This window comes from Neofelis nebulosa, chromosome 4, assembly GCF_028018385.1.
Source record: "Neofelis nebulosa isolate mNeoNeb1 chromosome 4, mNeoNeb1.pri, whole genome shotgun sequence".
Classification (NCBI taxonomy): Eukaryota; Metazoa; Chordata; class Mammalia; order Carnivora; family Felidae; genus Neofelis; species Neofelis nebulosa.
The window spans coordinates 119,045,473-119,061,318 of NC_080785.1; the positions used below are offsets into that span (position 1 = coordinate 119,045,473).

Sequence of the window (15,846 nt, forward strand, 5' to 3'; positions counted from 1 at the left end):
TCTATCTCATATTGCTAAATGTTTTTTCACCTAGGTATGGCTTATCCTCCCAATGCATTGGGAGATCCCTGAGAGCAGGGATCCTATTGTATATGAATTTCCATCTCCCCTCCTCCAGCCCTCTAACACACACATAGCAGGCAACCAGTAAAGGCTTTTGGGTGTATGACAGGATGCCCTTCTCTTCCCCTCTGCTTGCACAGATCCTGCAAGTCCTGCCCTAGCTCTCCTCCTCCATGAGGTCTCAGCTGACCCTCTGGCACCCCTGGTCCCTGCCTGTTATGGTCATCTGACTTGCTATATCATTTGCTACTTAGATCATATTTTGTCATTCTTGAGAGCTTTCAGAGTGGTGGGATGTATAATGTATTAGTCTCCTATGGCTGCTGTGAACAGATACTACAAACCTGGTGACTTAAAATAACACTCATTACTTCTCTCACAGTTCTAGAAGCCAGAATTTTGAAGTCAGAATTCTGTTTCACTGGGCCAAAAGTAAGATGTTGGCAGAGCCCCGCTGCTCCTTCCAGAGACTCTAGGGGAGAACCATTCCTTGCCTCTTCCTGCTTTTGGTGGCTGCTGGCATTCCCTGGCTTGTAGCTGCAACACTCCCGTTTCTGCCTCCATGGTCATATTGCCTCTTCCTCTTCTGTTTGTGCCCATCTCCTACCTTCTCTCTCCAAAGGGGCACTTCTAACTGCATTTGGACTCCACCTGGATAAGCCAGCATAATCTCCTCCATCTCAAGATCCTTAATCACATCTGCACAGTCCTCTTCTGCCTTTTATGGTAACACTCACACATTCCAGGGATTAGGAGCTGAATATATCTTGGGGATCATTATTCAGCTTACCACATATATGACTTCATTTGACTGATGAATTGATTCTTGTAAAAATATTTGTGAGGAACCAACGTGGTAGGCTCTGTACGCTGTGGTTAGCTGCCTTTCATCACAACATGGCAGAAAGGACTTGTGTATGAAGAACTGTAGTCAGGATACCTGAGTGTCGGCCAAGGAATTGGGAGACCCAGGTTCTGGCTCCACACTGGGTGAAGATCTTGTTCTTTGACTCCTCTGTGAGTTAAGGGGTTGGACCACCACCATTTTTGCAAGTGGGGAGAGAACACCACTGTTGGTATAGATGTAGGATGATTTTAGGTGGTTCACAGAGAAAAAACTAAATAGCAATGACTCCCAGACTCTTTTTAATTCCTTTTCAACCCTTTCTATTACCTTAAAGAGAAAGTCTCCATTAGGTGCTGGCATGCCTTTAACACTTCCTTGCATACTTATTAAACTCCTTTTATCAAAAAGAAAGTAGGTCCCAGACAACAGAATCTGGGTAGAATTTAATATTATTTTGCGTCCATTGTATTTATTTTTACAGTTACCTTCCATTAATGATGAGTGATTCAAGTTTTTCTATTGATGCTACTATAAAGTATCCCATGTAAAAAAGAGAGGTGATTTAAAGAAATACATTAAATAATTACAGGATGGATGGTCTGAAGTCTGGGAAACACTTGGATGTTTCCAGACTGGCCCTCAGCTTTCTGACTTTTATTTCAGTTCTAGAAGTGGGGCAGGATTGAAAACAAAAAGAAGCATCTTTAATCAGAGGACGCAGCTGGAAATTCGGCATTAATGAATCCTGATTTCTTCCCATTTAAATGCGTCTGATCCTTCAGGGACCATTGGGCAGCAAAGCCGTGAATATTAATCTCATGTTGAAATTGATCATGGCCCACTTTAACTCAGAGCTTCTGGTAGGAGGAGGTGTGGCTGTATTCTGACTATTCTTTGCATTTTGCTGAACATCTGGAAAGCCGGGAAGCAACTTGTGTCTGACTTCTTTTTGAGAGGGAATGGCTGTTATTTAGACATGGCATGGATGCTGTGGGGAGATGCTCTCTCCCACCTACTCTCCTGTCCACTTTCTGATGAGGGAACTGGTTTAGTAATCCAGGTAAAGGTGCTTAGGGGGTTTTGGAGCTCAGTCTCTGCTTTGGGACCACAGTGGGCAGTGGGAATCTCCTGTTTCCCATCTCTTCAGCCATGGATGTATATCCAATGCTAATTCCCTAATGTGTTTGGGGACCATATTATTTCTTCTTACTTAGAGGAAGATTTTCCCGCAGCATTATCGTCACCATTATTAAGTAACTGTTAGTTTCTCATAACACTGGCTCATATACTGTGCTTCCCTTCTGGGGGAGGGGGTGGTGCTGGGAAGAGGAGGGGGAGATGCCAATCATTTCACCCAGCTTATGTGTTCCCTCACCCTTCAAGAAAGCTGGAAGCAGATGTAATTTGCTTCCAGGAAGCGTCAGGAGTTGATGTGCTTTGATTATCTGTGCTAAGCCTGGCTTTCACTCTTCTGAGGAATAGTAGATGGGTGAAGACAGAATGTCTTGGCTGACTTGGTACAGGACTTATGGCAAGTGCTCAGGAAACATCTCTGGCAAGTGGTACAGATTTGGAAACAGAAGACTCCTTACAGTCTAGGTGAAATTGGGCAAGTAACTTCACCTCCTCTGCAAAATCAGGGAACAGTAGTAGTTCCTCCCGAGGCTTTCGCATAATATCCACTGCTTTGCCTGATTCAGGAGACAATTCATGGAAAACACTCAGCACAATAATCATTTAGTGTTATTCCCTCCATTTTGCAGATGGTAAAGCCAAGGCCCAGAGAGGTTACTGACTTGCTGAAGGTCACACAGCTAGCAAGCTTCAAAGCCATTCTCTGAACTCAGCAAGTCTGATACCAGATCCAGATCTTGGCATTGCGTCACCCAGCTGCCCATTGATTTAGGGCTGGGGTAATGAAAAGATATGAGAAACAGTTCTAATATGGGGTTGATTTGCTTTGGTTGGTGGGGAGCGGAGCTAGACTGGCACAGAGACTGGCAGGGCCAGGTGGGACCAACTTTGAATCTGTGATTCAGACAGGTGCTTTCCCTTCTCCTGGGCCTCACTTTCCTCATTTATGGTGTGATACCCACGCCCTCCCTGCCGCCTTCTTCTGTGGTCAGAAGCCATGATGGGTGTGAATGGGCTTGATCAAGTTTAATACAGGACAGACTGATATTCTTGGTAGGGGTCCTCGGCCCAATGAAGGAGACACAGTACACAGTGCCAGGAACTGGTTCACATCTGCAGAGAAGGCTCAGTGAGGAGCTTGCTCCCCATCAACCCAGCAGGCTTCACCCGCAGCGCAGGCAGGGAGGGTGGCATGCAGGGGGCCTTCCCCAGTTGTGGTTGCCGGGGAAACGGTGCTGGCTGCTGGGGCTGGCCAAGCAGCTGGTGCCCTCTGGCGTGGCATGGTGCAGAGCCTGGGCACCCTCTGGAGGCCTTGGGGCACTTAGGACAAGCCACTCCTTCACAAACGGGAGGCTGAGAGAAGGGTGGAGGTACAGAGGCCGTGTGCAGGCCGAAGGAGCCTTTTGTGCAGGGCCCAGAGAAGGAAAGAAATGTGGGTCCAGGCTTTCAGGGAGGGCAGGAGGAGGGGGGAACCACGCTGAGTGGCCCCAAGGATGATCCCCAGTAATAGAATACAACCTGCTTGGTGGGGTTGTGTTTGCAGGGCATGAGATGGGCCTTGGGGAACACCTAGCTCAGTGCCCAGTGTGCCCCATGCTCAGGCTACATGGCTACAGTAGCAGTGATGGCTCATTCCTGCCGTTTATGGCTTGTCTACTATGCATCAGGCATCATGCCAGGCACTTGACATGCATACCATCTCTCTTTTGACAAACCTGAGAGGAAGGTATTATTATTCCCCATTTTATAGGTGAGAAAACACTCAGGAAGCTGAACTGACTTCCACAAAGTGGAGAAAACCAGGCTTGTGCCCAGGCTGGCTGTCCCCAAAGCCCGTGAGTGTGTGCCACCTCTCTGTGGAGGCTGCTTGACACGTTACGCACATTTCTAGTGTGATCCTTGCCCTGTAGGATGAGCATGGTTACCTGCCCTTCACAGATGGGAAAACAGCTCAGAGAAAATCACCTGCCTGCCCAAGACCTCCAAATGCGTATCTGGCAGAGACAATATTCTGCCTTGTGACAGCGGCTGGAGTCCAGGCTCTGTGGGTCTGTCCACTCTGCTATACCACCTCCCTCTCCTAAGGCTGGAGTTGGATGGCAATGGACTCCTTCAGCACGCCGGCTGTTGGGCCAGCCGCAGAAAACAATATTAATAAATGATAATTGTAGCTAACAAGAGCTTTCATTAAGCCTCTAATACAGTGCTATCCAACAGAAGTTTCTGCAGTGCTGCAAACACTCTGCTCCATCCAATACGGTAGCCACTAGCCACATGTGCTTTTGAGAACTTGAAATGTGGCAAGTGCAGCTGAGAAATGAATTTTTTATCTTAATTAAATTTAAATGGCCACATATGGCTAGTGGCCACTGTGTTGCACAGTGCAGTGCTAAAACAGATGAAGCACTGAACTAAGAGCTTTCTCGAATGACCACTTACCATCCTTACAACAATACCAAGTAGATTATTATCATCCCCATTTTACAGAGGAAACTGAGTCACAGGGAAATGAAACAAACATGCCCAAGTTCGTTTGGCTAAACGTGTAGCAGGGCTAGGATTTGAATCCCCTGGGCAGGTAAACCCCAGAGCCGGCTAAGTTGTGCCACCAAGTTGATGTTTCCCTCCACCACGGGAGGGCTTGAGGTCAAGGTCAGGATGCACTGGGCTGGATACAGTGACAGCCAGGGCCAGTGAGAATGGCAACAGGATGACAGATGGAGTGCGGGATGGAGACAGGAGGTGGAATGGGACATGATCCCTGAAAGGGTAGACATTAGATCCTCCAGGGAAAGCACCTTGACCTGGAGACCAGGTAATCTTGGTTCCCGTCTGCCCCTTACTCTGGATTTGAGCCCTGGCTCTGCCAATTTCTGGGTGACCCCCAGGGCAAATCACTGGCACTCCTCGAGTCTCAATTGCTTCTTGTACGAAATAGGAATGTTAATAGCACCGGCCTCAAAGGACGTGGTGATAATGAGGCGGGATTGTGCATAGATGTGATGAGGTACTGTCAGCTGTTCACCCTCCTTGTTAGCCCCTGAAACTCTACCAGGGAGGGTGTGCCAGCTGCCTCTGTGGAGCAGGGTGGGGGGTGGCAAATGCTCACTTGATCCTGATTTTCAGGATAAGTACAACTTGAAAGCGGGGCATCATCATCCTAGGAGGTGTCAGAAAATTCACCCAGTTCTCAGGACAGGATCCAAGGATTAGGATTGGGTGGGGCCTGGGAAACTGGATTTAAAGTTGCTCTTAGGGTCACACTCTGGCCCCTCTCTCTAACCCATCTGCAGGCTGGGGGCAGAGGCCTCTGGGGACAAGTTATTGGCATTCCTAACTGGTCAGACCTGTTAACCAGAGCTGCAGGGTTTGTATCAAGTTACTGACTTTGTCTGCCTTTCTTTCTTTCTTTCTTTCTTTCTTTCTTTCTTTCTTTCTTTCTTTCTTTCTTTCTTTCTTTCTTTCTTTCTTTCTTTCTCTCTTTCTCTCTTTCTTTCTTTCTTTCTTTCTTCTCTTTTTTATTGTGGAAAGTTTCAAACACTCCCAAAGCAGAGAGAATAAATAACAAGCTTCTTCCTCATATCCATCACCACAACTAAACTTCATCAATGACAAGGCCAATCTTGTGTTACTTTTAAGCCTGCCACTCCCCAGCCCACCACCCAAGGCTATTTTGAAGCAAATCTCAACATATCTGTTTTTTTAAATAGGCCCCATGACCCACTCATAGATTTCTGGTGAAGGTACAAATTGGTACAACTTTGGAGGAGGGCAGTGTAGCAATCTCAAAGTTCTAATGCAAAATAGTGATGCAAATTCCTTTTGATCCTCGACTTCCACATGAAGAATTCGTCACACAGATGGTATACCTGCACATGTGCAAAACAAAGCTTGCATATGGTTTTTCATGCCAGCATTGTTGATGATTATAGTAAAGGATTACAAACAATGCAAAGGGCGCTGGCTAAAATTTGTTTTACATTTTGACAGTGGAATTCTGTACTACTGTAAAATGGAATGAGGAAGTTCTTTATAAAATGATGTGGACTGATCTCCCCAGTGTATTCTTTTTTTTTTTTAATGTTTATTTATTTATTTTGAGGGGGGAAGGAGGGGTAGAGGGAGAAGAGAGAAAGGATCCTAAGCAGGCTCCCCTCTGACAGCTTAAATCAAGAGTCAGGTGCTTAACCAACCCCTCAGGCACCCCTCCCCAGTGTATTCTTAAAAAGGTAAGGTACAGGATGCTGTGAATGATATGCTATTATGTCTGTAAAAACAGGGAAGATGTGTATTTGAAATATGCCATTATTTCTAGAAGGATGCACAGGAACCTGGTAACTTGGTTGCCTTATTAGAGGGGGGGGACTAGGTGGCTGGTGGACAGGGGTGGGAGAGAGATTTTTTTTTTTTTTAATTTTTTTTTTTCAACGTTTTTTATTTATTTTTGGGACAGAGAGACACAGAGCATGAACGGGGGAGGGGCAGAGAGAAAGGGAGACACAGATTTGGAAACAAGCTCCAGGCTCCGAGCTGTCAGCACAGAGCCCGACGCGGGGCTCGAACTCACAGACCGCGAGATCGTGACCTGGCTGAAGTCGGCCGCTTAACCGACTGCGCCACCCAGGCGCCCCGAGAGATTTTTTTTTTTAAGTTTATTTATTATTGAGGGGAGGGGAGGGAGAGAGCTGGGGAGGGGCAGAGAGAGAGAGGGAGAGAGCTGGGGAGGGGCAGAGAGAGAGAGAGAGAGAGAGAGAGAGAGGGAGAGAGCTGGGGAGGGGCAGAGAGAGAGGGAGAGAGCTGGGGAGGGGCAGAGAGAGAGGGAGAGAGCTGGGGAGGGGCAGAGAGAGAGAGAGAGAGAGAGAGAGAGAGAGAGAGAGAGAGAATGAATTCCAAGTAGGCTCCACACTGGCTCCCAATGCAGGGCTTGAACTCACGAACCATAAGATCATGACCTGAGCTGAAATCTATAGTTGAATGCTTAACCGACTGAGCCACCCAGGCACCCCTAAATTTTTTTCCTTATACCCTTTCTACCTTTTGTATTTTGTATTCATTTTTAAATTTTATTTATTTATTTATTTATTTATTCACTATATGAAATTTATTGTCAAATTGGTTTCCATACAACACCTAGTGCTCATCCCAAAAGGTGCCCTCCTGTACTAATTTTTTTAAATTCCTGTATTTCCTGTCTAAAAATAGAACTCCTTTTTTTTCCTGTAAGCCTAAAACTTCTCTTAAATATAGTTTATTAATTAACACAAAAAAGGTATTTCTCCAAATGAGTTGGAAAACTTATTTGGCTTGCACAAAACATTCATACTTCCCCCAAATTGGTATGTATCAAAATGTCTTTTGGTAGGTGAATGACTAAACAAACTGAATATTCTTCCATACAATGCAATATTATTTAGTGATAAAAAGAACTGCCAAACTGTGAAAAGACATGGAAGAACTTTTAAAATGCTTAATGCTAAAAGTAACCTGCTTAAAGAGCCTACATAATATATGATTCCAAGTATATGGCATTCTGGAAAAGGCAAAATCAGAGAGATAGTAAAAAGCTGAGTAGTTTCCAGAAGTTGTAGAGAGGAGGGAGAGACCAATAGGCAGAACATGAGGGTTTTAGAATACTGTGTATGATACCGTAACAATAGCCACATGACATTATGCATTTGTTCAAACTTGCGCAATGTAAAACACAAAGAGCAAGCCCTAATGTAAACTATGGACTTCAGTTAATAGTAACATATTAGTTTTTGTCCATCAATTTGTAACAAATGGACCACGCCAATGCAAGAGGTTGACAATAGGAGAAACCATGCAGGGGAGTGAGAGGGAGTATATGGGATCTCCCTGCCATTTCTGGTTAATCTGTCTGTAAACCTAAAGCTTCTCTAAAAAAAATCTATTAATTTTTTAAAAAGTAGAATTTATAATTACCTTGAACCTGAAGAAGATCTGTAGCCTCTGCTTGTGAGGTGTGGTTATGAGTGGGATGGAGAGGGTGAGGATACTTGTTCACCTGTAAGGCACGTCGCCCTGAGTGTTGCCATGGATGATGACATTGGCACAGGCACAGTGGTCTTTGGTGGGACTGTTAAAGGAGCTTTATGGGGAATGGATAGGCAGGCTGTAAATTCTTGGGCTTTGAATGTCAGAGGAGTTTGGGTTTGATCCTATTAGCTGCAGGGAGCCATGGAGAATTTTATCAGGAGAGTGACACCAGAGAGCTGTGCTTCAGGAGACTGGGGTGTCAGAATTAGTTCTGCCCCTTCTTTGGGCCTCAGGCCTCTATCTGTAAAACCAAGAGGCTGCACTAGGTGATCAGAGAGGTCTGTTCCAAGGTTTTGAGAACAGAGAGCCTTTACCGACTTTCCAAACCCCTTCTCTTCCCTGCCCCACCCGCTTTTAATTTTTCTGCCACTCAGTGCTCTGCTGTGGCTGGAACCGCCCTCTGGGGGGAACGTCTGCTGACTGGAGTCTGAGCCTTGGGAGCAGTTCTGTTTTATTTTATTTTTGTCGCTCCTTTGAAATCTTCAAGGAGAAAACCCAACTCTGTGCCAGCTCCAAGGAGGAGCAACTTGGAAAGGAGTTAGAAATAACGAGATGGGTAATCAAATCCTTTCAGGGTTCCAGAGAGAGCGTGGGCAAGCTGCAGTCTGAGATCCGGCCAGGACCGTTTCCTGCTAGAAAGATCTGACTCTGAGCTGTCCAAGCTGCTGGAAGGTTCTATGCACGACCCAGCCTGGAGGCTCCAGCTGGTGGTATGAATTGGGGGAGATTCTCTGCTCCTTCCAAATCCTCTTCTGTCATCACAGTGTGATTTATGAGTTTTTCCTCTAAAATATGTGAACATTGGCTCCTGATTATGCCCTGTAATGGAGGAAAGCAGTGGCTACAGCATTTCTGATTAATAATACTCTTTAGACCACCATCCTGTTACAAATAGGATACAAGAGGTTGAAGACAGATGGATTAAAGTGTTTTTTTTAAAAAATAATGTGGTCTGAGTCTAGTTAGATACCTGAAGGGTCATTGCTCCCATCTGAGGGATCTGGGCTTGATTCCTAGATTAATTGCAACATACCAGCTGTTATGAACAGAGGCTGCTTACCTCTGAGCCTCTACCTCCTCATCTCTGGGGGGAGAAAATGGGGAAGGAACACTAGTAGCACCTGCCTTATGGGGAAGCTATACAGATCATGTGAGATAAATATGTAAAGAAGTCAGCACTGGGCCTGCAACAAATGACAGACTCCGTAAGTGCTAGTAATTATTATTAAGATTATTTTGAGTCCCAAATAGTATAGAGTCTGAAAGTAATTTGAAAAATATTTGGAAAGCATTTTTATAACTATGTGTTGACATGGCAGGGCTTACCCTTTGGGGAGTAATGGCATCTCGATCCAATGTAACAAGTAGGCCGTGTCATAGGCGCACCTGTGTTACAGTTCAGGGAACAAAATGTGACCTTGGATAAGTTCCTGATTGTAGTTTATACAGAGCCGTGGTTTCTTCCTCTAAAAAATGGATAATAATGTCGTGGTGTGTGTGTGTGTGTGTGTGGGGGGTGTCTGGTGTGTGAGTGGTTTTTGTGTATGTTTGTGTCGAGTGAGACTCCTATAATCACAACACTTAATGTCCTTGGGTGAAAGCACTTGGTAAAGATAAATATGCAGATATTGATCTCCTGATGATCTATTATGTGTGGGGAAAACCCACCTGCAGAGCTTAAATTTCATTTGAGGAGGTAAGGCAGCTATGACACACGTACTGAAAGAATGAAAACAACAGCACGAGGCAGAGACAAACCAGAAGTACCGTGTGAGTTCAGAGTAGGGCCAAGACAGCGGTCCAGGACTCCCTGGGAGGAGCTGTCCTTGACACAGGCTCTCAAGCAGGGTTTAAGCTCTTTTGCTTGCCTGCCCTCTAAGTGAACTTGGTGGGGGAAAACTCTCTTGCCTCACACATTTTAACTCGACATCTGAAAAAATTTCATTGTAACTTTAAGTAGTTACAAAGGATCTCATTTATGTCATATTGTAAATATTGACCTTGTATCATAAAATTACACTACTCTCTTAAATGCATCAAATGGAAACTAACATAGCATTTTTAATTTGGCCTGTTTATCGCAGGATCACTTATATACAGCAGCATGCACAGATCTCAGGTATGCCACTCAGTTCTTTTTTACCAGTGTACCTGCCACCCAAATGGAGGTATAGTATATCTCCAGTGTTCGAGAAGGCACCCTTTTGCCTCCTGCCAGTTAGTGCCTCTCCAACAGTAACCATTTCTCTGACCCCTGTCACCATACACTAGTTTTGCATGATCTCGTTTGTTCTGGCTTCTTTCAATCAACATAAGGTCTGGGAGATTCAAGTATGTCGCGGCAGATAGCGGGAGTTCATCTTTTCCATTGTTATATAGTATTCCATTGAAATCTCTATAAAAAAAGGTTTTGTCTACTCTTAATGGACATTTTGGGTTGTTTCTATTATTTGGCCAGAAAGCTACTGTAAATATTCTTCTATATATTTTTTTGGTGGACATAAACTCTGGATTTGTTTTGGGTATGTAGTCATGAGGGAATCTCCAGGTAATAGGATAAATGCCATAACGCACTGTTATCCACCACTATCCATCAAAAATTACCCAGATAAGTCAGAAATTTTATATTGCACTTTTCTTTACCTTTTTGGACTCATAACTTCCTTATATTTCTCTAACAGAATTTTATCTTAATATATTTTTATACTTGAAATTCTTTTATTGATTATCAAATTTCTTTTTTTTAATGTTTATTTTATTTTTGAGAGAGAGGCAAAGCATAAGTGGGGGAGGGGCAGAGACAGAGGGAGACCCAGAATCTGAAGCAGGCTCCAGGCTCCAAGCTGTCAGTACAGAGCCCAATGTGGGGCTCGAACCCATGAGCTGTGAGATCATGACCTGAGCTGAAGTCAGATGCTCAACCGACTGAGCTACCCAGCTGCCCCTCTATCATACTTCTTTAGATCCAAAACATGTATATAAATTGAAGTGGACATTTAAAATGTTTCCTTTGCCCATAAACGCTCTAAGTATCTTCTTTTGGATTGATTTGTCATTACAGTGATCACATATGCAATTTATCAAAATGATATCAATATTTTACACATTTGATAAATAATGACTAAACATAAAAAGTACAATAGTGTGGGAAATGCTTCTCATTAGGAGATGGATGGGATGGTTGATGGCACTGCTTCTCATACTCTCAGGGACATAAGGACCACCTGAGGATCTTGCTAAAATGTAGACTCTGAATCAGAAGTTCTGCATTGGGGTCTGAGATTCTGCTTTTCTAACAAGCCCCCTGGTCCACAGACCACTCTTTGAGGAGCAAGCGTTCATGATGACAAAGGAAGATTTGCAAACAACAACAGGCTAAATCATCCATTTTGGGGGGCACCCAGATATCTTGACACTTAGGGGCACTGCACCATAGACTGTGAATGGACGAGGAAGTTGGTCTTTCTTCTGCAAAGCAGGTGTGAAGAGGGAGGTGGGGAAAGAGGGCAGGCATGCCATCTAGACTGAGACACATTCTCAGGCAGAGCAGGGAAGAGTGGGGATGGAAACAGGATCTCCTGCTGATTCCCTTGTACTTTTCCTGGCTGCATACCCCCAGGGGAAACCTTTGTGTACCCCAGCGTGGGGTGGCACCCTGTGAAGACCACTTCTCTGAAGGATGCTGAGATAGTAGTGTTGGCCATCATTTCAGACAGAGTGCCTGTTTATGCAGGTGGGATTGGACATTTCAAGGACGAGTTTGAATGGTCTCAAGAATCTACTGGGGGTAAACCCTGAGTAGTAAAGTTTGTGGCTGGGTGGCTGGTGGCCTTAAATTCCATGCTAAGGAGTTGGGCTTAATACTCAGAAGCAGGCTGTGGGGTGTTTTGAGCAGGGAGTTTGTGTGAGCAGAGTGCTGTGGGGAGACTGAGGTGTTGAGTAGCTTGTGGGATGGCAGGGAAGGAGTTAAAGCAGAGAGACAGCAGCAGTGACAGCACAGCACTACGGGTTTGAAGATGAGGTTGGCTATAGTTATTGGGATTTGGCTGTGACTTTTATCTCTACCTCCCCAGCTTTTGAACTTTTGCCCTGGTTGCACAGATCTGGTTTGCGGTCAGTATTTCCTGGAGGGTGGGTGACATTCCTCTAGGGGTACTTGAGATGTTTATGCATGGACCTCAAGGTGATGTAAAGTGGAACACAGATGTGGCCTTAAGTAACACTGAAACCCAAGAGTCTCCCACACCCCCCCCCCCCCCCCCCATCCCCTTCTCAGCCTCTCTCAGGCCCGACTGCATCTGGAGAAAGGTTTTAACGCCTTGCACACTCCCATTTTCCTTTTGTTGATAGAGAGCAGGCAGCTTGGGCTCAGGGCCTTTGGTAAGCATCGGTCTCTGGATAGAATTTTACAAAATTTTTGTTTTCGTTGAACTCATTTTCCGTGCCCCAGGATGGCAAGTGGGCCTAGTTTTTCCCTCAGCGTAGTGACACAAAAACGTTCACTTCAAGTAAGTTCATTTCAGTAAAAAAAGTGAGCCAATTCACTAGATAGTGTGGAAGAAACAATAACGTTGGCGGCATGTGGATATGGCAAAAACCACGGTGGTGACATACAATGATTCACCTTTGGGAAACATTGGGTTAGACCACGTGACAAGAACCGCCCTGTGCCCGATCCTTGTGCCAGTGCCTGCAGAAGCTGGCGTCGGGGCACGCGGAGGGTGGCGGCGGGGAGGGGGCTGCAGGAATTGCAGTGCCTGCGACGGGGCTCTGGGTCAGCCGGGCGGGTCCCACTGCTGTCCCTGAGCACAGCCTAACGCCGCTGCGCCTTGCCTCTGCCCGCAGAGATCCGCACGCAGCTGGTGGAGCAGTTCAAATGCCTGGAGCAGCAGTCCGAGTCGCGCCTGCAGCTGCTCCAGGACCTCCAGGAGTTCTTCCGCCGCAAAGCTGAGATTGAGCTCGAGTACTCCCGCAGCCTGGAGAAGCTGGCCGAGCGCTTCTCCTCCAAGATCCGCAGTTCCCGGGAGCACCAGTTCAAGTGAGAGCGGGCCGGGGCCTGGGCCGGTGGGAGGCAGCAAAGCACAAAGGAGGCCGATCCGGGGTTACTGACCTTTCTGTGCCTGACTTCCTCCGCGTGAAGTGAGGATCCAAATAGTTCCCACGCGGGGAGGATGCTGTAGGGAATAGATGAGAAACACAAGAGCAGTGCTTAGCGCAGACAGTAAATGCTCAGTAAATTGTCTACCGCTATCCCACTAAGCACCAGGCATTGTACTAGTCTTTATTTGGGCCAGCGTGACATTCCCCCCCCCCCCCCCCCCTTTCAGGACATCCTGACTCTACCCAGTTCTCTTTTATCTGGGGGTCACCCAGCCCACTTCCCCATTCCTTCAGCACAGTGACCTCAGAATCTCTTCTCCGTGGAAGTGATGCTCAACGCATCCCCCTTTGCTACTCCTCTGGAGGAGCCGTGCCCAGGTTCTTTTTCTGCCTTGTTAATTTATGATACGCAACCTCCCGGGCCCTGATTTCTCACACCCCAAACTTGGGGTTTGTGAGCTCGGATCTGCTCAGGCACTGATGTGGCTGGCCGAGTCCACCAGCCACAAAACCGCTTTGTCCAGAACCCGCGTGGGGCCAGCCTCCTCAGTGCAGGTAGGAGGTAGCAGCCGCTCAGGGGCAGCGTTCGCTCCGCAGGGCGGCGCTCTGCAGCTGTCCCTCCCTCTGTCACGCTGCGGGGACCTCCTCCTCCTCTACCTGCTGTGTCTCCAGCCAGTCGCCCTCAAGGCAGGGCATCTGCAACTTACTTCAGCCGCCCACCCCCCCAACCCCGACCCATTCCTCCTTCCTCTGGGTTCCATCCCGTTTTTCTCTCTACATTAAAAAAAATGTGGTAAAATGGATGTAATATAAACTCTACCGTGTTAACCATTTTTAAATGTACGATTCTGTAGTGTTAAGGATGCTCATGCTGTTGTGCATCCATCACCACCATACAAACCCCGTAATGCTTTTCCTTTTGCAAAGCAGCATCACTGTACCCATCAGACACTAACTCCCCATTTCCTCTCCCTCCAGACCCTGGCAGCCACCATTCTACTCTCTGCCTCTATGGATCTCACTACCCTAGGGACCTCATATAAGTGGACTCATACAGTAGTTGCCCTTAGGGACTGGCTTCTTTCTCTTAGTATAACCTCCAGGTTCTTCCATATTGTAGCATGTGCCCTTTTGAAGGCTGAGTAATATTGCACTGTATGTGTAGAGCGCATTGTAGTTATCCATTCGCCTGTCAGGGGACACTGGCTTGCTTCCACCTTCTTACGTATATTTTTTTGTGTACTGCTATGGCCAAGGAATGCTCTTCCTTTAAATTCCCTTAAACATTTTCTTTGGTCTGTGCCACGCCATGTGAACACTCACTTTCGTGCAGATTGCTTTATCAAGGGGCAAAAATTTATTATATCTTTGCAAATACCATGCTTGTTTTTTTTAACCAATCTCTATTCAAACTTAGGCTGCAGGAGGAAGCTTCTATCAATAACCTCCTCCCAGGCAGTGTCTAGGCCCTTTCACACACATAATCTCATTTTTCTGATACATTTTTTTTGAGACAATGTGCTCCCCCTCACCTCCTAAATGATGAAGGTAAAATGCTCATTGTATACAATTTAGAAAATACAGACAAATAGGAGGAAAAAGTCACTCGCAGAGTCCTGCCATTCAGAAGCAAACATGGCTCATGTTTTGGTGCCTTCTCTTGCCTATCTTTTAGTAATAGCAACAGCAATGACAATTTATTGAGTGCGATAACCAAGCACGTTGTGCCGGGTGGCTGTTACTGGCCTATCTTAAAGATGAGGACAGTGAAGCTCTGAGAAAAGCAGCTTGTCCAAACGTGTCTGTGGACCAGTCATTGCAAAGAGACAGATTTGAACTGTCATTTTCCTTCTGCCTCCTTGGCTTCAGATAAGAAAGGGCCAGGGTGCAGCCTGAGAACAGAGATGTGAACGCTCCCCTAAAACCACAGATACAGATGCACGCATGGAAACCCTTGTTTCTGGCTGAGCTGTCACTGGAGCCATCCAGGGCTGTGTGGTCAGACTGTGGCCTCAGCTCCTGCCAGTCACCTCCTTTCCCATTTTCAGCGTGAACATGGGGGAAAGGCGGGGGAGCAGGGGAGCATGGGCAGGGGTCCCCTGTTCCTTCACATGGCCTGTAATGAGCTCGGCCAGCCCCTCATGGGTTCATTAAACAGAGGCCACCAGACGGAACAGGAGCCCCAGCTGGCAGTCGGGCCAAGCAGGCTGCTTGACACACTATGAAAGTCTAATTAGGGTGTCGGCCCAGGCCAGTGCAGCTGGCATAGGCCCTCCGCACGATGCTAATGCAGCTTTGGAAGCAGGAGTCTCTAAGGGATGCCTGGATTTGCCCTTTGACCCCAGGGCCAACCATTGCTGACCTCTGGCTGCCTCTCTGGAGCTCAGTGGACAAGATCTGTGCTGTGCTCTGGGTCCTTCGTCCTGCTGTCCAGAGAAGGCTTGTCTTGCTGTCTTACAGATACTTTATTTAAGAGTGTCCATCTCTCTGGCAGGTAGCCTCTCAGGGCCTTGAGGGAAGGGCCTAGATCTTGTTAGTTTATTCCCAGTGCAGTGGGCCCAGTGCCAGACAGAAATGGAGGGGGGGGGGGGGCTTGTGAATGAGTGGGAGTAAGGAAGGGAGGGCGGAAACGTACTTGGTCTATA

The 15,846-nt window shown here is 46.5% G+C and overlaps 1 protein-coding gene across 7 annotated transcripts in view; it reads left to right on the plus strand.

Moving 5' to 3' along the window:
• The window catches only part of SRGAP3 (SLIT-ROBO Rho GTPase activating protein 3), a 264,778-nt gene that overhangs the window by 112,962 nt on the left and 135,970 nt on the right, over positions 1 to 15,846 (plus strand). For all 7 annotated transcript variants that reach the window (XM_058726125.1, XM_058726126.1, XM_058726130.1 and 4 more), the window contains exon 2: positions 12,947 to 13,139. In XM_058726125.1, coding sequence (XP_058582108.1) covers positions 12,947 to 13,139 — 193 coding nt within the window. The remainder of the gene's footprint in view (positions 1 to 12,946; positions 13,140 to 15,846) is intronic.